The sequence below is a fragment of the Hyla sarda genome, chromosome 8 (assembly GCF_029499605.1).
Source record: "Hyla sarda isolate aHylSar1 chromosome 8, aHylSar1.hap1, whole genome shotgun sequence".
In the NCBI taxonomy this organism is placed as follows: Eukaryota; Metazoa; Chordata; class Amphibia; order Anura; family Hylidae; genus Hyla; species Hyla sarda.
Window position 1 is genome coordinate 224,651,109 of NC_079196.1, and position 21,084 is coordinate 224,672,192.

Consider the following 21,084-nt stretch of genomic DNA (forward strand, 5'->3'; position numbering starts at 1 on the left):
GCACCTCCCACACTTCCCTGCCGGATCTTCAGTGCCCCTAGCCTGAGATTAAGCGACCCCTATAGCCTGTTTGCCTTACTCATGTATCCAGACCTTCTGCTACGTTATTAGACTCCGAACCTTTGCCGCCTGCCTTGACCTTCTGCTACATTTGACTACGCTACTGCCTTTTCCTTCGGTACCCCACCTTGCCCGGCTACCTGTGTGGTCGAGCCGTGTCGGGGGTAGCGACCTGGGTGTCGCCTGCCGCAGCAAACCCATCCTGCCTTGCGGGGGCTTTTGTGAAAACCAGTGGCACCTTACAAACCGCTCCCTGATACAGTCCGAGTCATCAGCCAGACAGCCACACAGGTAGAGGATCCACACCCAGCTCCGTTACACCGGTCTTGTTCCTCTGGTATAGGTAGTTCTTTGTAAATAATCCGGGTATATGCGAAGGTCCGTGCAGTAGCAGGGAGATCTGCCCCGGCCGGCGGCGTCTCTACCTGCGTGCTGCTGCCAATTAAGTTTTATTTGTGTCTTTTCAACTATTTTTAATGGTCTTACAGGGACCCATTAAATTGGCATATATAGCTGCTGTGCGGCAAGTTTGATCCATAGGTGTGGTTATTAATATATACAGTGCTTTTATTCATGATTCAATGAAAATATTGATTTTAGTATGGTATTTTGGTGGGTGGTGACTTAATTTTTTGGTATACAATTGTTCCAAGAGGGGGCAGCAGTGAGAGATAAAGGTTTACAGCCTGAAAGAACAAGAATTAGGGGAACAACTTTGGCTGTAACTAGAGAATCCTGTACATTTATAAGGCATGGTAAATAAAATAAAGCTGAAGACACTTCCGAGACTAGAAGCTATAAGGCTGGGCATAGAGTATATTATCTTTACAGCTCAGTAAAGGGGTGTGGGGGGGGGGGGCTAAGAGGCGGGCATACGGTGGTAAAGGTCAAAACGAGGAGGCCGGAGGGGATGAGAAACCAGAATAAGTGACACAAAGAGGAGAATCAATAGCACAAAAGGTGAAAGAGACACCGGAAAGGTGTAAAAGAGTGTAGAGACTCCACAGAGCACCCCGGGGAGTGAAAACAGACAAAAAGAGAATATAATATAGATCATTCCAGGATGGATCCAGAATTAATAGAACAATTTGCTGAGAAGATGAAGAACATGACCATTAAAATGGGGGAGATCCAGGGCATCCCGCTCCCTGAGACCACCTGCGAAGTCTGGGACCAGATCTACAACTTCCAGGCGCGGGAAGACGATATCTTGGTGGCAACTTTTCCTAAAGCCGGTGAGTGACCCCGCCCCCCATAGGGATAGCTCCGCCTACAGTATGAAAGTTAGTGAATATTGTTACACTGTTAGGTCCAGATTAGACCTCCCAATGTTAAGAGAATGGAAAGAGGGACACAGTAAGAGCCGCGTAGGGGGCGCATTGGAATATTTAAAGGGGCCAGGAACCCCATTAATGGGATATCCCGAAACAGCAGGACAGTATCCGGATTCTGGGACTGCCTCACTGGTTCTTGAACTGTCCAGAGGGCTGCCCTACATCAGTGTAGAGCACCACTTTTCAAGAGGACCTGTGGCTAACCCCCAAAAATGAGATGTTACTATCATTACATTTCTTAGGGTCCCCGATCACACACCTTCTTACAGTATCTTGACACGTCTTTCCGATCCCAAGATATGCGCGTTTATAATTTGTCTGACAATTCAAGGAATACGGGATACGATGTCTAGGGGCGGAGAACCCCTTTAACTGGTAGTAAACCGTGTTGTGATATAAATGACTGGAAATCCATACGGAAATCCACATTAATAGAAACATTTGCTTGGGTTATTATAGTTTGTATTGGGATTCCGGTCAGCCGATATGTATGTGTTATTGCAGGAACCACATGGATGCAGGAGATCGTGGGCCTGATCATGCTAAACGGGGACGTGGAGAGGAGCATGCGGGCCCCGTGCCTCATCAAGGTGCCCTTCATAGACATCAATGCGCAGCCCTTGATGTCAGGTAACGGAGACCTCAGGTCTATGATTATAAATATCTATAAACATGAAGCAATAATGCAACAAAAACGTGACGGAGTTCTGACCTTACTATGTTTTAGGTGTAGACCCCGATAACACAATGGAGTCACCACGTCTCCTAAAAACCCATCTTCCAATACAGCTTGTGCCGCCATCTTTTTGGGAGAAGAATGTCAAGGTGAACATAAAGAATTGATAAAGACGATGAGAACTGACATTCAAAGGGGAACTCTTCAAATTCTGACTATTCTTCCTATCTGACTATTCGCCCTATATGACTATTCTTTCTATCTCTAGTGTGAAGCATTCCTAGGAGTGACCTGAAGATATCTTCTTTGGACAAGATTTGGTCCAGCTCTCTAATGTATGTGTCATGACAGGGGGTGGACAGGGAGAGTGAGCCCTAAGCTGTCCCTAGGAAACTCTCCCTGTCTACTTTCCCATCCGCTCTAAACGGCGGATCGACAACCACGGTGTTGGTCCCTACCTGCGCTAAAGTGCATTGGGCGTAAAGGTACACAAATATAGTAAACATAGTCAACCACAGGCCAGAAACAGAACAAGAATACAAATACCAGAACAGACATACCAGGCAGGATACAAATACCAACTGGGCAGGATACAGCGTAAAACATACAGTTCAAAATCCAGACATGTATAAATGAACAAGACTAGGAATGGAATAAGTAAACAGCAGAAACCAGGAGATGAAGGGGATGAGCTAATGAACTGAATGTAAAACACTACAAAGGTCAGGAAACATTGGACACTGTTCACACTGGACACAAAACAAACTAGACTCCCCACTCCAACATGGAGGGACATTAATAATAAAGCCAAATAGACTTCTAGCCAGTGGGCACACTCCACTAGACTGAAAATGGATGAGCCTGAACAGACTTAAAACAGGAATTAAAACATACTGAGTACGGGTAAACAAGCAAGACTAACAGTGTGAACACAGACTAAGCAGAACGGACATACATATCCTAAAAACCGACAGAAGTACTAAAAACCAAGCAGACTAAAATGTACAGTATATCAAACAGGAATAAACCATGGTTAAAACTCAGATAAATACTAAGACAGACAAGGTGCATAATAAAACAGTCATGGTCAGAGTAAGAACTATGCACAAATAACCAGCACACAGTTCAGGAAAGCTCAGGTTTACAAAGCCCTACCCGAGTTCCCATAGGCTCAGAGCATTAACTATTCCCTATCCAGGGGGTATAGCACAGAAAACTGATAATGCATACAAACAAAGTCTGAACAGTGCCTAAAACGGAAAATACAAAAACACAAAAGCAGACATTACAGTTTATTTTCTCATTCCTTATCACAGGTAATTTATGTTGCCCGGAATGCCAAAGACTCCATGGTCTCCTACTTCTACTTCCAGAAGATAAGTTTGGGTTTGCCAGAACCTGGGACTTGGAATAAATACTTCTCTACATTCTTGGCTGGAAATAGTGAGAAAAAGCTGTTTTCATACAATGCTCCTCATTACTTATCATGTTCCTTAGTCTTTCCTCACCTTATACCTCAGCATTTCTTTACTACATTCCACAGCCTTTCCTTACTCTATTTTTCAGCATTTCCTCATTGTGTTCCTTAAAGGGGTACTCCACCCCTAAACATCTTATTGCGATAAGATGTCTGATCGCAGGGGTCCTGCCACTGGGGTCCCCCGCGATCTCGGCTGCGGCACCCCAGACATCCGGTGCACGGAGCGAACTTCGCTCCCTGCTGGATGACTAGCGATGCGGGGCGGAGGCTTGTGACGTCGGGGCCGCACCCCACTCGTGACATCACGGCCACGCCCCCTCAATGCAAGTCTATGGGAGGGGGCGTGACGGCAGTCATGCCCCCTCCCATAGACTTGCATTGAGGGGGCGTGGCCGTGACATCACGAGTGGGGCGCAGCTGCAACATCACATGCCTCCAACGCTGCACCCGACGCTCTAATGAACGCCGGGTGCAACAAGCAGATCACGCGATCAGACATCTTATCCATTATCCTTTGGATGGGAGATAAGATGTCTAGGGGAAGGGGGCTGCCCATGTCACTGAAGCAGTTACCAAATTGTGATAGACGCATGCGCCCACATGTGTTGGCCAATCACTTCGCAATGTAGTGGGTCACCTGCATAGGGCTGTCACAATAAAGTACCTGCCCCGGCAACACAGCCTGTCCCATTCAAGTCAATGGAAACTATTGGGCCATGTCGGATTGGATACGATGTGGAGTTCCAGGGTTTGTGATGTCCCAGTACAGGATATCATCCTACAGTCCTATCAGCTTGAGTCGCTGTACGTCCTCAGGGCTAACCTGAAGTGTTCCCCCATAAAGTGTATAGGTTGTACATAAAGTGTAAAGGACCTTTGATATGGTCACATGGTTATTAGTCACATGGTAATGGTTGTCATATGTTAAAGTCATATGTTTGTTACCCAGAGAGCACCAGGTAACCAATTGACCCACAGCTAGCCTATGGGCTCCTTGCTCAGCCCCCCCCCCCTTTATAAGAGGGGGAGGTTCTACAATCACTTTCTTCCACCACACTTTCTGCTCATGTAGGTCAAGTCCAGTCCAGACGTCTCAGGGTCAGTGTCCAGCACATCTGGAGGCCTCAAGCCTAAATTACAGCCACAAGTCAGTAAGTCGTCATCTCTGTCTGCTGTCACCATCTTCAGTCAAGTCAAGTCTATTATAGTCAGCGTGGCTGTGCTAAAGTCTGTCAAAGTCACTACAAGTCCCAGCAAGCTGCTAGGTCCCTCGTGTTACTGGTCACCTCTCTGGAACCTCACTACAATGTAAAGACTGTTAAACTTATTCAACTTCAGTAAAGCTACCGTTAACCTTAACCTGGCCTTGGACTATTATATACCCCTGCCTAACCTAGGAGTAACGACTGTAATGGGATTACCTTCGGGTGGTTACATAGGCAAACTACACACTGGCGTCACGAACGCTTAGGGGTTAACATCATCTACCCCTGGGCAACACCATCTGCCCCTACACCTCACATCGCACCCCCGGGGCTCGCCACAAAAACACCTAATAAAACGTAAAAAAGAAGACACATTAAAGGAGTACTCCAGGATCTGAAGACTTATCCCCTATCCTGGGCCCCCCCCCCTGCGATCTCCCTTAAGGGGCCCTGGCAGTCCGCTCAAAGGGGAGATTTATCAAGACCTGTGCAGAGGAAAAGTTGCCCATAGCAACCAATCAGATCGCTTCTTTCCTTTTTAACAAGACATCTGCTACATGAAATCTGATTGGTCGCTATGGGCAACTGGGCAACTTTTCCTCTGCACAAGTTTTGATAAATCTCCCCCAAAGGGTGTGTGTCGGAGCAGAGGCCGGCGCGCCCCCTCAATGCAGCGCTATGGCAGAGCCGGAGATTGACGAAAGCAGCGATCCAGCCTCTCCCATAGAGTTGTATTAAAGCGGCGCGTCGGATGCGGCTTCGTGCGCTGGTCGACACACGTCCTTTGTGCGGATTGCCGGGGGCCCGTACGGCATCCTAAGGATAGGGGATACGTTTTCAGTTCCGGGAGTACTCCTTTAATTTCATAGGTAGGATAAATCTGTGGGTAAAGTAATGAAAAGAAGTACTTAAATCTAAATCTATCAGAAAATGACCTAGTGCAATATATACAAAAAATTGAAAATAAATTAATTAATCCATAAATAAATATATATAAGGAAAAATATAAAAATGAATTTATATATAAATAAATATTATTTATATATTATTATATACATATTTTTTTTATTTATATATATATATATATATATACATATATATGTATGTATTTTTACATCTCTCTCTCTCTCTCTCTCTCTCTCTCTCTCTCTCTCTATCTATATATATATATATACAGCAACAGGAGAATACAGCAGCACACTGCCAGCACAAAGATATAGATGAAACATGAGTATATAGATAAAACATGAGTATATAGATAGAACATGAAAAGCTATACAGCTGTAATGCAATAAATGAAGATATGAAACTATGAAAATATGAGGTACTTAGCTTGCAAATTTGGCGCCAAATAGTGTGGACCGTCCCACCGCGGTATATATATATATACATACACATACACACAGCAAATGGTCAAATAGCTATAGAAAGATGACACGTGTGAGATTACATAGTTACGTGAAAACCACATAGACCAGCGATCTCATCCCTGACAATGATAGATAACACATAGAAACAGATGAGTGTGAACATAGGATAAGGACGCAGACAAGTGGTAAATAAAAGGTTCATATAATACACCAAGAATAATCAGCCAGAGATATAGACGACAATGTGTAAAATAATATTAAGAAATCATAATAAGTCAGTTCTGTGTGGTAAGGAGCGCCCCCTTGTGTACAAACATTGGTGAAAAATACAGAATGCACATGCAACACTGCAAACAATAAAACAAATGAAAACACACGACTGTAAATATCCAGCTGCGATGCTCTGCAGCGCAACATATGGTGCAATATTGTGCTGAGATGCTCTGCAGACAGAAAATTGCAGACCGTCACAGTATGAATGATTCCCAACCAGGGCGCTTCTAGCTGTTGCAAAACTACAACTCCCAGCATGCCCGGACAGCCGTTGGCTGTCCGGGCATGCTGGGAGTTGTAGTTTTGCAACAGCTGGAGGCACCCTGTTGTCATTATATAGAGCGAGACGTATACCACGTGGTAGGGATAGATGTGGACCTAAATGGGTTATCCGGGATTAGAAAAACATAGATGATTTCTACCAAAAACAGCGCCACCCCAGTCTTCAGGCTGTGTGCGGTATTACAACTTGGCTCCATATGGAACTGAGCTGCAATACCACACACAACCTGAAGACAGGGGTGGCGCTGTTTCTGAAAGAAATCCTGCACCATCAAACTGTCCAAAACGCGTTAGTCCTTTGTGTGCGTTACCCGTAGATAAGCAATAGAATGTGTTCTTGGGATTGCTTATACAGACGTCTATATGACTGTGGTTCGTGTATACTACAACGTCGTGTTTGTTCAGCAAGCAGAGATATGGAAAATGAAGGATAGTTTTATCAATGATACATTTTATAAACTTCCCTGGGACCCAATCAGTGGTGTAAATACAAATAGGCCCACAAGGCACTGGCCTAGAGCCAAGAAAAGACCATTAAAGGCAGAATTGGAGCGGAATACAGACGCGGAATTACATAAGTAAATTTCACGTCAGTTCCTTAGTGTGAACACGTCCTATGTCTCTGTTTTTATAACCTCAATATAATTTACTGCTTCTCAAGCCCAGAAATTCTTTTTGGGGAAAAAATAAATACATTTCATAAAGAAAAATAAAATAAATAAATACATTTCATAAAGAAATAATAATAAAAATAACTTAATTTATTAAAAAAACAAATGAATTCATAAAGAAAAAAAATAATAAATAGCAAATACATTCATAAAGAAAAGTAAAATAAATTATTAAAAAATAAATAAATAAATAAACAAACACATAACAAATACAAAACAAATGCAAAGCAAATACATAAATAAACATTATTTAATTATTAAACAAATAAATTAATCTCTTAATAAAAAAAATAAACAAATAAATGAATGTATTAATAAAATAAATACAAAAATAAGTAAGCAATTACATTCATAAATAAAAATGAATTAATAAATGTATTAATAAAAAATAAATAAATGAATTCATAAGAAAAATTAATAAATAAACAAATGGATGTATTAATGAAAAAAATAAAAAAAAATTAAGTTCATAAAAAAATGTATATATAAACAAACAAATCAATTATTAATAATAAAAACAAATACATAAACTAATGCTTAAAGCGAACCCGTCAGATCCAACAAAAACATTTTTTTTATATATCCCTCAGTACCTAATCCTGACCATGTACATATAATTTTTATGTGTCTAGCGCCTTTATTTATTTTTTATTACACCTTTAATTTAGCTCACTAGTCTGAATTCCTCTCAAAGGGAAGGGGCGTGGCCTCACTGTGCAGGTCTCCGCCCCTCCCTCAGTATGCTGTACCATTATCGGCCGACGAATCGGGATGCCTGCAGTGGGGGTGTCCCTAATGGCAGCCGCTCCGCCTCTGTTCTGGAGGGCAAGAGCCAGGAGCCCTCACCTGAGGCTGGGGCCCCCGATCCTCGGCATCGGCAGAGAGATGGGGGCCCCAGCAGCGGAGGCGGGGGCAGACGGATATTCACTGCGCAGCAGCAGGAGGTAAGGCTGGCCTCCTGCTATTGCTAAGCAACAGCTCCCAGCATGCACACAAGGGCATGCTGGGAGTTGTTGTTATGCAACAGCAGAAGGCACAACTACAACTCCCAGCATGCCCTATGGTAATTTGTGCATGCTGGGGGTTGTAGTTATGCAACAGCTGGGGGCCCTTTTTGTGTGCACCCCCAGCATGCACAAATTACCATAGGGCATGCTGGGAGTTGTAGTTGTGCCTTCTGCTGTTGCATAACAACAACTCCCAGCATGCCCAACTCCCAGCATGCACAAATTACCAAAGGGCATGCTGGGAGTTGCAGTAGTGTGCCTCCAGCTGTTGCATAACTAGAAGTCCCAGCATGCCCTTCAGGTGTAAGTGCATGCTGAGAGTTGTAGTTTTGCAACAGCTGTAGGCACACTGGTTGTAAAACACTGAGTTTGTTACCTAACTCAGCGTTTCAGAACCAGTGTGCCTCCTGCTGTTGCAAACTACAACTCTGAACATGTGCTGATAGACCATACATGCTGGGAGTTGTAGTTTTGCAAGAGTTGGAGGCACACTGGTTTCAAAACACTGCGTTGAGTAACAAACTCTCAGTGTTTTGCAACCAGTGTGCCTCGAGCTGTTGCATAACTACAACCCCCAGCATGCACGACAGCCAAAGGGCATGCTGGGAGTTGTAGTTTTGCAACAGCTGGAGGTTTGCGGTGTCTGGGGTGTTGCAATAGTGTAGCAGGGTCTGGTGGTATTAACCCTGTGGGGTAAGGTGTTATTAACCCCTGATTTGTCGTGACGCCAGGATGTGGTTGTTTTCTGTATAAGGCCCTGCTGACAACCAACCCAAAAACGGCAGGAAATAAAGGAATGTCCACAGCAGGAATTGTGCAAATAACTGGAACTTTTACTTAAACTTCTTATGGAACAGTCTTTGCAATTATGCAGTTTCTCTCCTTTAGCGGCAACCGGGTTGCAGGATACCTCACAGGATTGCTGGGACTTGTAGTATTGAGATTTATGCAGGCCACTGTGCTACTAATTGTATTCTTGAGTTGAGTAGTAGTCACTAGAATTGTAGATAGAGTTTGGTAACTCACGTTTTGAAATGGCTGCAGGTTCTTTAGGCTTTGGCCTAGATGAGATGAATTGAGATAGTACAGGTATTGTGCTTGACTGAAATCCAGGAGAGAAGAGAGGAAGAGAGCTGAGAGACTACAGCCCCTTTATATACTAGGGGGCTGGACTAAAGCCCATTGGTTGCAAAGCCTGGAGGGCCTGTACCCAGGGAACTCTGGGTACATCACATGGCAGTAGATCACATGACCCAGGAAGGTCCTATACATTTTATACATTTGTACAACCTTTATACATACTGAACAATATACACAGAATATATACAATGCATATGAAGCAGTAACTGATGAGCAAGGGGTGAAGCCCTGCTGGAGAGCCCTATGAGGGGACTTAGGAAGGGTACAGGACATGTTCAGGACACCACAAACCCCCTTACTTAACAAAAGTCGTCCCCGACGTATGTCCACTTAGGGAGAGGAACGAAATGGCCATAGGGTCGGATGCAGTCCTGAAGCATTATGTCCCAAATGTCCCAGTTCAGGCTGATGACAACAAAAATGATGAAAGAAATATATAGAGTCTCTGTGCATTTAAAGAGTGTCCATACGTGCTCTGGAACTTATTTACGAACAGGATGGGATAAGTAATATTTTCTTTTTTCTTTTTAGAATTTACTAAGAATGCTAGCAATGACACCAATAACATGACAATTGTGTTATATCACATTCTCATACCTTTGGTATCTCCATTCTGCTTTATTAGTAGTGTTGCTCGCGAATATTCGCAATGTGAATTTTATTAGTGAATATCGCATATTAGCGAATTCGCAAATATTCACGAATATAGCACTATATATTCGCAATTACGAATATTGTTATTTTTTTTTTTTGTTTTTTTATGAATTTTTTTTTCCCAGTACACATCACAGTGATCATCCCTCTCTGCTTCCAGCTTGTGTGGTGTAAAGAAGGCTCTAATACTACTGTGTAAGACTGGCAAGCGAATTTTTGCATATGCTAATTTTTTTATATGCTAATTTTCCCATATGCGAATTTTTGCATATGCGAAAATATACTGCGAATATTCCGAATATGCAAATTTAGCGAATATATGACGAATATTCGTCCATATATTCGCGAAATATTGCGAATTCGAATATGGCCTATGCCGCTCAACACTATTTATTAGATTATGCATCTCTAATGACTATGCATGAAATATAATTAGTTATATCCTAGCTATAACATCCGTGTATAGATAAAAACTTTATCAACACATGACATTGATATTTGATTTATGTCTGACATTTGACTGACATGTAGATATTTGACTATGAAATCTCTGACTGACACTTGACCTGAAGTATGTATAATGACTGTGATGCTTCTACATACTGACATTATCTCACTATTACCTTTTTATTCATATACATTTGATATAATACCACATATTATTTACCTTGTTATATACTGGTTGCGGATTGGGTTGCCTGAGGCTTTCTGCCCAATGCCTTTGCTACTAGGGTCTATCGGCACTACACACTTACCCCTAGAACTCTGGATGTAGATAACAATTACACTTACTGTTACCTTTCTCAATATGTGTATTTTTTTGGTTAGCTACAGGAATACCTTCTGGCCACAAAAGCATCCTGAACACGTAGAGATAAAAAAAAGAACATATTAGTACATAACATTTTTGCATAACAGTGGTATGGACTGGTAATAGACAGGTTAGAGTACCTAAGACTCATTTCTTTTTTTGTTTGTGAGATAGGTATTTGGAATTTTAGTGAGTTATGTGTACTAGACTTTATGAATGTACACTATTTGGATTGGTATGTACTGAGTTATGTGCACACTGGATTTTATGAATATATGTGAAGTCAGTCTTGATATCTGATGGGTTAGGCGCTAGTACAGGGTGGTGTTTCTTGTTACTCCCAGAGGAGCTGGGAGAGCACCTTTAAGAAAACACTATAACACCTATAAGAAATATTTTTTTTTTTTTTACTTCCAAACAGGAATTATGTACTTCTGTACAGGGATTTTATACTTATGTACAGGAATGTTATACTTCTGTACAGTAAACCATTTACATTTTTAACATTTTATGTAACCATAAATCTTATTTGCTTGGCAGCACAAAGGTTACATATCAGCAGCACAAAACATGAGATATCCAGGTTACATTTACCTGCTGTTTGAGTGCAAAATTTTGTGCACAAAAATGTATTACTATTATAACATTTACATTAACGGTCATGTAAGGCTCTACAGTTCACCTACATTATGGAGTCCTGAATGAAAACATGGCTATGCCGGGCACAAACTTACTAGGATCTCCTCAGGCAAGGAGTCTCTCGGCCAGGGGCCGGGCACAAACTTATGAAGGTGGTTACGTTGCAAAGAGGAGAATTTCTTGGCATAGTCCTGCCAGGCACTTTATCTTGAACTTGTTGCAGAACTGAAGAAAACCTGTAACAACAAGAGAATACTAGTGTACCACACAGTTAGTGAATGAAAAACAATTTCAGAAGTTGGATCTTCTGTCCTCCCAATCTCGACTATCAGCGTGCTTCCTACTTTGCGACATATAGCGAGGGGCACGAGGTTGAGCTTCCCACATGGGGTTTACAATATTGTCCCAAGAAACATTTGTGAGCCGGGACTGTGCCACTGATGGGTTTATGCTCACAACAACATTAATGGCAGCGGCTGAGGCCACTGGTACTACAGTTGGTGCCGGTTGGTTCGGCCTCACCTCCTTAGGTGAAGTAGGCGGCGGCACATCAGTTGGTGCCTGCTGGTTAGGCCACACCTCCAGCTCCAGAGTGAGCCTAGGCCCATATGTTGGTGCCCGGTGGTTAGGCCTCACCTCCTCAGGGGGAGTAGGCCTGGGCACATAACATTTTTCTATGATGCCGGCTATTTCGGCCTCTCTGTGGGCCCTTTCTGCCTCGGTTGTGGGGACCGGTGGATGGGACTTCCCTGGCTGGGGAAGGACGTGGGTCCCACATGTACTGTATGAGCGCAGGCTCGTCGCCGAACACCCACTGTGGAAGGGGGGTGACCGCGGGCATGCGCTAACGGGGGCAAACTTCTGTACTAGGGGTTCCCGGTCGGGGCTGGAGGAGGATGAAGGGGTAGAAAAAGCAGCTTCAGCCGGTATACTTACATCCGACTCCTTGGTTGCGATCTCCGCCAGGGATCCCCAGGATCTGTGGTGAGGGGACAATCTCACCGGCGATGCAGGTTCTGAAGTCTGCATTGATTCCTCTCTTGGGGTGGCTGGCCACTCGTTGTCCTCTGCACGTTGCAGGCCTCCTCAGCCCCAAGGGACAACTGCTGCAAGCCATCAGCAAGTTCTTGGAAAAGTTGCGCTGCGGCCACTGCAACTTTCCGCTGCCCCGGCGCCATATTGCTGCTCTCCTCAAATGGGCTCCGCCATCTCCGTATACCTTGCTGCCATCTCAGACCAGCGCGGGACATTTTGGCGCGCTTCTCTGGTTCTTTTTTAACCCCACAATACAATATTCTTCACCTCCCCCCTTACTTTTTCTTGCACCCCCGCAAAGCACAATTTCAGCAACAATGTCATGTACACTTTTGGGCGCGATTTCAATTGCTACTTGCGGAAATCCTGGACAGTATTCTATACACATTCCTGCATATGGGGAGGACTATGGCACTTGTAATAACGGTGTACACCCATTTTTCGTTGCGGGTGAACAGAGTAGCTGAGTTATTAAAGGCACACACCCGTATCCTGTTCATAGGACGCCAAAAGACTTGTGGTGTCTGGGGTATTGCAATGGTGTAGCAGGGTCAGGTGGTATTAACCCTGTGGGACAAGGTGTTATTAACCCCTGATTAGTCGTGAAGCCAGGATGTGGTTGTTTTCTGTATAAGGCCCTGCCGATAACCAACCCAAAAACGGCAGGCAATAAAGGAATGTCCACAGCAGGAATTGTGAAAATAACTGGAACTTTTACTTAAACTTCTTATGGAACAGTCTTTACAGTTATGCGGTTTCTCTAGAGGCAACCAGGATGCAGGATACCTCACAGGATTGCTGGGACTTGTAGTATTGAGATTTATGCAGGCCACTGTGCTACTAATTGTATTCTTGAGTTGAGTAGTAGTCACTAGAAATTGTAGATAGAGCTTGATAAATCACGTTTTGAAGTGGCTGCAGGTTCTTTAGGCTTTGGCCTAGATGAGATGAATTGAGATAGTACAGGTATTGTGCTTGACTGAAATCCAGGAGAGAAGAGAGGAAGAGAGCTGAGAGACTACAGCCCCTTTATATACTAGGGGGGCTGGACTAAAGCTCATTGGTTGCAAAGCCTGGAGGGCCTGTACCCAGGGAACTCTGGGTACATCACATGACAGTAGATTACATGACCCAGGAAGGTCCTATACATTTTATACATTTGTGCAACCTTAATACATACTGAACAATATGCACATAATATATACAATGCATTTATATGAAGCAGTAACTGATGACCAAGGGAGAGCCCTATGGACTGCAGGGACTCTTCCTGAGGGGACTTAGGAAGGTACAGGACCATGTCCTGTACAGGGACACCACAATTCACACTGGCGGAGGTTTACAGTGAGTTTCTCGCCACAAGTTTAAGATGCAGCAAATCTTCTGCTGCAGCTCAAACTCCCAACGGGAAATTTGGATGCAAGTGTAATTCTTGCATCCGGGTCCGTCCCCATGCAAATCCCTAATGTAGGCCTCAAATGGGCATAGCGCTCTCTCAATTCGGAGCCCTGTCGTATTTCAAGGCAACGATTTAGTGCCACATATGGGTATTTTTGTACTTGGGAGAAATTGCCTAACAAATTTTGGGGGCTTTTTCTCCTTTTGCCCCCTTATGAAAAGGTAAAGTTGGGGTCTACACTTGCATGTTATTGTAAATTTTTAAAAAATTTTTTTTTACTCTAACATGCTGGTGTTGCCCCATACTTAACCCCTTAAGGACTCAGCCCATTTTGGCCTTAAGGACTCAGACAATTAAATTTTAACGTTTTCATTTTTTCCTCCTCGCCTTCTAAAAATCATAACTCTTTTATATTTTCATCCACAGACTAGTATGAGGGCTTTTTTTTTGCGCGACCAGTTGTCCTATGTAATGACATCACTCATTATATCATAAAATGTATGGCGCAACCAAAAAACACTATTTTTGTGGGGAAATTAAAACGAAAAACGCAATTTTGCTAATTTTGGAAGGTTTCGTTTTCACGCCGTACAATTTAAAATACGATTAAAATGATACCCATTATTACCCACTTTTCTATTATTGTTGCGCTTAAAAAAAATCACAAACTTTTTAACCAAATTAGTACCTAGACCTATAACTTTTTTATTTTTCCGTATAAGCGGCGGTATGGGGGCTCATTTTTTGCGCCATGATCTGTACTTTTTTTTGATACCACATTTGCATATAAAAAACTTTTAATACATTTTTTATAATTTTTTTTTAATAAAATGTATAAAAAAAGTAGGAATTTTTGACTTTTTTTTTTTTTTTTCGTTCACGCCGTTCACCGTACAGGATCATTAACATTTTATTTTAATAGTTCGGACATTTATGCACGCGGCGATACCAAATATGTCTATAAAAAAAAAATTACGCTTTTTGGGGGTAAAATAGGACAAAACGGACGTTTTACTTTTTTATTGGGGGAGGGGATTTTTCACTTTTTTTAACTTTTACTTTTACATTTTTTTACATTATTTTTACACTTGAATAGTCCCCATAGGGGACTATTCATAGCAATACCATGATTGCTAATACTGATCTGTTCTATGTATAGGACATAGAACAGATCAGTGTTATCGGCGATCGTCTGCTCGATCACAGACCAGAGCAGGAGACACTGGGAGCCGGATGGAGGCAGGAGAGGGGACCTCCGTGCGGCGTTATGAATGATCGGATCCCCGCAGCAGCGCTGCGGGCGATCCGATCATTCATTCAAATTGCGCACTGCCGCAGATGCCGGGATCTGTATTGATCCCGGTGCCTAAGGGGTTAATGGCGGACGCCCGCGAGATCGCGGGCGTCGGCCATTGCCGGCGGGTCCCTGGCTGCGATCAGCAGCCGGGATCAGCCGCGCATGACACGGGCATCGCTCCGATGCCCGCGGTTATGCTTAGGACGTAAATGTACGTCCTGGTGCGTTAAGTACCACCGCACCAGGACGTACATTTACGTCCTGCGTCCTTAAGGGGTTAAACAACTGTGAACATACTTTCACAAGACGTAAAAGGAAAAAAAGACCCCCCAAATTTGTAACGAAATGTCTCCTGAGTACGGAAATACCCCATATGTGAGCGTAAAATGCTCTGCGGGAGCACGACAGGACTCAGAAGTGAGAGCGCACTATGTACATTTGAAGCCTAAATTGGTGATTTGCACAGGGGTGGCTGATTTTACAGCGGTTCTGACATAAACACAAAAATAAATAGCCACATGTGACCCCATTTTGGAAACTAAACCCCTCAAGGAATGTAGCAAGGGATATAGTGAGCCTTAACACCCCACAGGTGTTTGACAATTGTTAAAGTTGGATGGAAAAAAAATAAAATCAAAATTTCACTAAAATGCTGGTGTTACCCTAAATTTTTCATTTTCACAAGGGAAAATAGGGAACATACCCCATATGTGGATGTAAAGTGCTCTGCGGGCAAACTACAATGCTCAGAAGAGAAGGAGCGCCATTGGGCTTTTGGAGAGAAAATTTGTCCGGAATTGAAGGCCACGTGTGTTTACAAAGCCCCTATAGTGCCAGAACAATGGACCCCCCAACATGTGACCCCATTTTGGAAACTACACCCGTCACGTAATGTAATAAGGGGTGCAGTGAGCATTTACGCCCCACAGGTGTCTGACCGATTTTTGGAACAATTAAATTTTTCATTTGCTCAGCCCACTGTTCCAAAGATCTGTCAAACGCCAGTGGGGTGTAAATGCTCACTGCACCCCTTATTAAATTCTGTGAGGAGTGTAGTTTCCAAAATGGGGTCACATGTGGGGGGGTCCACTGTTCTGGCACCACGGGGGGCTTTGTAAATGCACATGGCCGCTGACTTCCATTCCAAACAAATTCCCTTTCCAAAAGCTCAATGGCGCTCCTCCTCTTCTGAGCATTGTAGTGCGCCAAAATAGTATGCCATGTGTTTTTTTTTCTGTCCTGGCACCATAGGGGCTTCCAAAATGCAACATGCCCCCCAAAAACCATTTCAGCAAAATTTGCTTTCCAAAAGCCAAATGTGACTCCTTCTCTTCTGAGCATTGTAGTTCGCCAGCAGAGCACTCGACGTCCACACATGGGGTATTTCCGTACTCAGAAGAGATGGGATTACAAATTTTGGGGGACATTTTCTCCTATTACCCCTTGTAAAAATGTAAAATTTGGGGGGGAAAAAGCATTTTTGTGAAAATGTTTTTATTTTTATTTACACATCCGACTTTAACTAAAAGTCGTCAAAAACCTATGGGGTGTTAAGGCTTCCTGTACCCCTTGTTACGTGCCTTGAGGGGTCTAGTTTCCAAAATGGTATGCCATGTGGGGTATTTTTTGCTGTTCTGGCACCATAGGGGCTTCCTAAATGTGACATGCCCCCCAAAAACCATTTCAGCAAAATTCACTCTCCAAAATCCCATTGTTGCTCCTTCCCTTCTGAAATTTTGGAATTTTTCACCAAGAAATGATGCAAGTATAGGCGTAAATTTACCACTAACATAAAGTAGAATATGTCACGAAAAAACAATCTCTGAATCAAATTCATAAGTTCAAGCATCCCAGAGTTATTAATGCTTAAAGTGACAGTGGTCAGAATTGGAAAAAAAAATGCTCTGGTCCTCGGGGTCAAAATGGGCTCGGTCCCCAAGGGGTTAAAGGTACACATACCCCATTTAATGAATTAACAAGAGAACAAGGGAAGTCCCTGCAGGGGAGCCCCCAGGCCACTGAGGGACTGAACCTGACAGGGGCTACAGGTAATACAGGAACGTGTACCTGTCCTGGGACATTACTCATGGACACAACAGGACAAGTATGTGTCCAAGCCGCCGGGGGGAGGGGCGGGGGGCAGTTGTTTGACTGGATTTTTCAGTGCGAAATACTGAAAATTTTTTAATGAAACCAGTTGCAAAACCTATTGGTTATACACGCTTTACAACATATCAAAAGTTTTTGTATCTGACAGTGCCCATTTAAAGAAAAAAATAATAATAATAAATTCATAAAAAGGAAAAAAAAATGGACTAATTAATAAAAATGAATAAATTCATAAAAATGAATAAATAAATAATCAGATAAATCTATAAATTCATAAGGAAAAGTAAATAGGTAAATCAATCCATTATTGAGAAAGAAAGAAAAAAACTAAACAAAGAAATGAATTTATGATATAAATAAATAAACAAATCAATTTATAATAAAAATAAACAAATTAATGAAGAAAAAAATTTAACTAAACACAAAATGACAGTAAAAAAAATAAAACAAATGAATTACAGTAAAACTCCACCAGGTAAGCTATGTTTCTTACATTTTGTGAAAGGATGATAGGACTAGCAGCTCAACGAATAGTTAATACAATGTTTCCCAACTAGGGTGAGTCGAGCATGCTGGGAGTTGTAGTTTTGCAACATCTCGACGCACCCTGGTTGGGAAACGTTGGGTTAATAGAAAGAAAGCTGAAGAAATCTCCAAGACTAGAAGTAGCAGGGCGTGGACGAGTCCCCTTGACATATACAGCACTGGAAAGGGGCGGGGTTAAGAGTGGGTTACTGGGATGTGGGCGGAGCCACAGCTGGAAGGCTGAATCTAAGGGGCCTGTGGGGGGGAGAAAGAAGAACGAGGTAGAAGAATCATCCAGACGAAGGTGGAGGAGACATCGGAGAACGTCAGGTGAGATATAAGGCTATATATAAGATATAAGGCGTCTCCGGCCCTTTAAGAAACCTTTTATTTAAAGGGAAAATGACTTCAAAAGTTAAAGAAAATGCATTTTAGTGAAACCATTTTTTTTGTTTTTCATTTACACATCTGACTTTAATGAAAAGTCGTCAAACACCTGTGGGTTGTTAAGGTTCACTGGACCTAGGGTTGCCACCTTTCCCTCAGAAAAATACCGGTCATGGGTGTGGCTATGTGGGGGTGGAGCTACAAAAGGGGAGGGGCCAGATTGCACAGGGGCTGAGGGATCAGGGGTTTAAGAAACGGCACGGGGGATGGGAGGGGGGTTTAAGAAATGGCATGGGGGATGGGAGGGGGGTTTAAGAAATGGCATAGGGGATTGGAGGGATACAATATATATGCGGGGGGAATTTTCCTATATCGCACAAAAAATTTACATTTAGAGAATACCTACCAAAACCCTATTTATGCCAGCGGCGGCGGTAGTGGTGGTGCGCGACAGCAACGCTGGCTCTCTGTGATGACGAGTGACGTCCCCCTGCGCAACGTCAGATAAACAGGCTAATCAGACAGTATCACACATGACAGGATTAGATACACAGGCTCAGCAGACAGTATCACACATGACAGGATTAGATACACAGGCTCAGCAGACAGTATCGCACATGACAGGATTAGATACACAGGCTCAGCAGACAGTATCGCACATGACAGGATTAGATACACAGGCTCAGCAGACAGTATCACACATGACAGATTTAGATGCACAGGCTCAGCAGATAGTATCCCACATGACAGATTTGGATATACAGGCTCAGCAGACAGTATCACACATGACAGGATTAGATGCACAGGCTCAGCAGACAGTATCACACATGACAGGATTAGCTACACAGGCTCAGCAGACAGTATCACACATGACAGGATTAGATACACAGGCTCAGCAGACAGTATCCCACATGACAGGATTAGATACACAGGCTCAGCTCACAGTATCACACATGACAGGATTAGAAACACAGGCTCAGCAGACAGTATCCCACATGACAGGATTAGATACACAGGCTCAGCTCACAGTATCACACATGACAGGATTAGATACACAGGCTCAGCAGATAGTATCCCACATGACAGATTTGGATATACAGGCTCAGCAGACAGTATCACACATGACAGGATTAGCTACACAGGCTCAGCTCACAGTATCACACATGACAGGATTAGATACACAGGCTCAGCAGACAGTATCCCACATGACAGGATTAGCTACACAGGCTCAGCTCACAGTATCACACATGACAGGATTAGATACACAGGCTCAGCAGACAGTATCGCACATGACAGGATTAGATACAGAGCGGAGCAGATAGTTTCACACATTAAAACATTAAATCAGTGTTTCCCAACCAGGGTGCCTCCAGCTATTGCAAAACTACAACTCCCAGCATGCCCGGACAGCCAAAGGCTGTCTGGGCATGCTGGGAGTAATAGTTTTGCAACAGCTGGAGGCACCTTGGTTGGGAAACACAGCATTAAATACACAATTTTGCAGAGAGGTCTCACCAGTCTCTTGTCTTCACTTTCTCCTTTCCCCGGGCGGCTCCAGGTTAAGTAATGTCCAGGGTGGAGGAGGAATGGGGGGGGGCAATTATTTATCCCATGGGGCCACATGAGAAACTAAAAATATTGTGGAGGGTCGGGTAGTTGTCCCCCAGATTAGGAGCATAGTTGTCCCCCAGATCAGGCAGCATAGTTGTCCCCCAGATTAGGAGCACAGATGTCCCCCAGATCAGGCAGCATAGTTGTCCCCCAGATCAGGCAGCATAGTTGTCCCCCAGATTAGGAGCACAGATGTCCCCCAGATCAGGCAGCATAGTTGTCCCCCAGATCAGGCAGCATAGTTGTCCCCCAGATCAGGCAGCATAGTTGTCCCCCAGATCAGGCAGCATAGTTGTCCCCCAAATTAGGAGCATAGTTGTCCCCCAGATTAGGCAGCATAATTGTCCCCCAGATAAAGCAGCATAGTTGTCCCCCAGATTAGGAGCATAGTTGTCCCCCAGATTAGGCAGCATAGTTGTCCCCCAGGTTAGGAGCATAGTTGTCCCCCAGATTAGGAGCATAGTTGTCCCCCAGATTAGGCAGCATAGTTGTCCCCCAGGTTAGGAGCATAGTTGTCCCCCAGGTTAGGAGCATAGTTGTCCCCCAGATTAGGCAGCATAGATGTAACCCAGATTAGGCAGCATAGATGTAACCCAGATTGGGCAGCATAGATGTCCCCCAGATTAGGAGCATAGTTGTCCCCCAGATTAGGCAGCATAGATGTAACCCAGATTGGGCAGCATAGATGTCTCCCAGATTAGGAGCATAGTTGTCCCCCAGATTAGGCAGCATAGATGTAACCCAGATTAGGCAGCATATTGTCCCCCAGATTAGGAGCACAGTTGTCCCCCAGATTAGGAGCACAGTTGTCCCCCAGATTAGGCAGCATAGTTGTCCCCCAGATTAGGAGCATAGTTGTCCCCCAGATTAGGAGCATAGTTGTACCCCAGATTAGGCAGTTTACCCCCCACACACACACACACACATACACATATATATATATATATATATATACACAGAGACACATGCACAGACACATATAAACACAGACACTCACCCGCCCTGTGCAGCAGAGGAGACAGGATACACGGCCTCTCCTCTCCTCTCCCTGCTCTGCCTGTGGAGGGTTGTAAGACTGCACGGGGCAGAGAGAAGGAGGGGGAGAGAGGAGACAGGAGG

The 21,084-nt window shown here is 43.6% G+C and overlaps 1 protein-coding gene across 7 annotated transcripts in view; it reads left to right on the forward strand.

The window, feature by feature from the left end:
- The first annotated feature begins 1,187 nt into the window (after positions 1-1,187).
- Positions 1,188-21,084, forward strand: part of LOC130283797 (sulfotransferase 1C2-like) — a 58,418-nt gene continuing 38,521 nt past the window's right edge. Inside the window, exons 1-3 of one of the 7 annotated variants that reach the window (XM_056533288.1) lie at positions 1,976-2,024; positions 2,122-2,405; positions 3,387-3,513. Coding sequence is in view for 2 of the 7 variants with exons in the window: in XM_056533282.1 (XP_056389257.1) it covers positions 1,885-2,024 (140 nt within the window). In the remaining 5 variants the exon portion in view is untranslated. Of the gene's footprint in view, positions 2,025-2,121; positions 3,514-4,045; positions 4,702-18,188; positions 18,298-21,084 lie in introns of those variants that run through there. The other 6 variants (XM_056533290.1, XM_056533283.1, XM_056533287.1 and 3 more) reach the window with 6 other exon arrangements.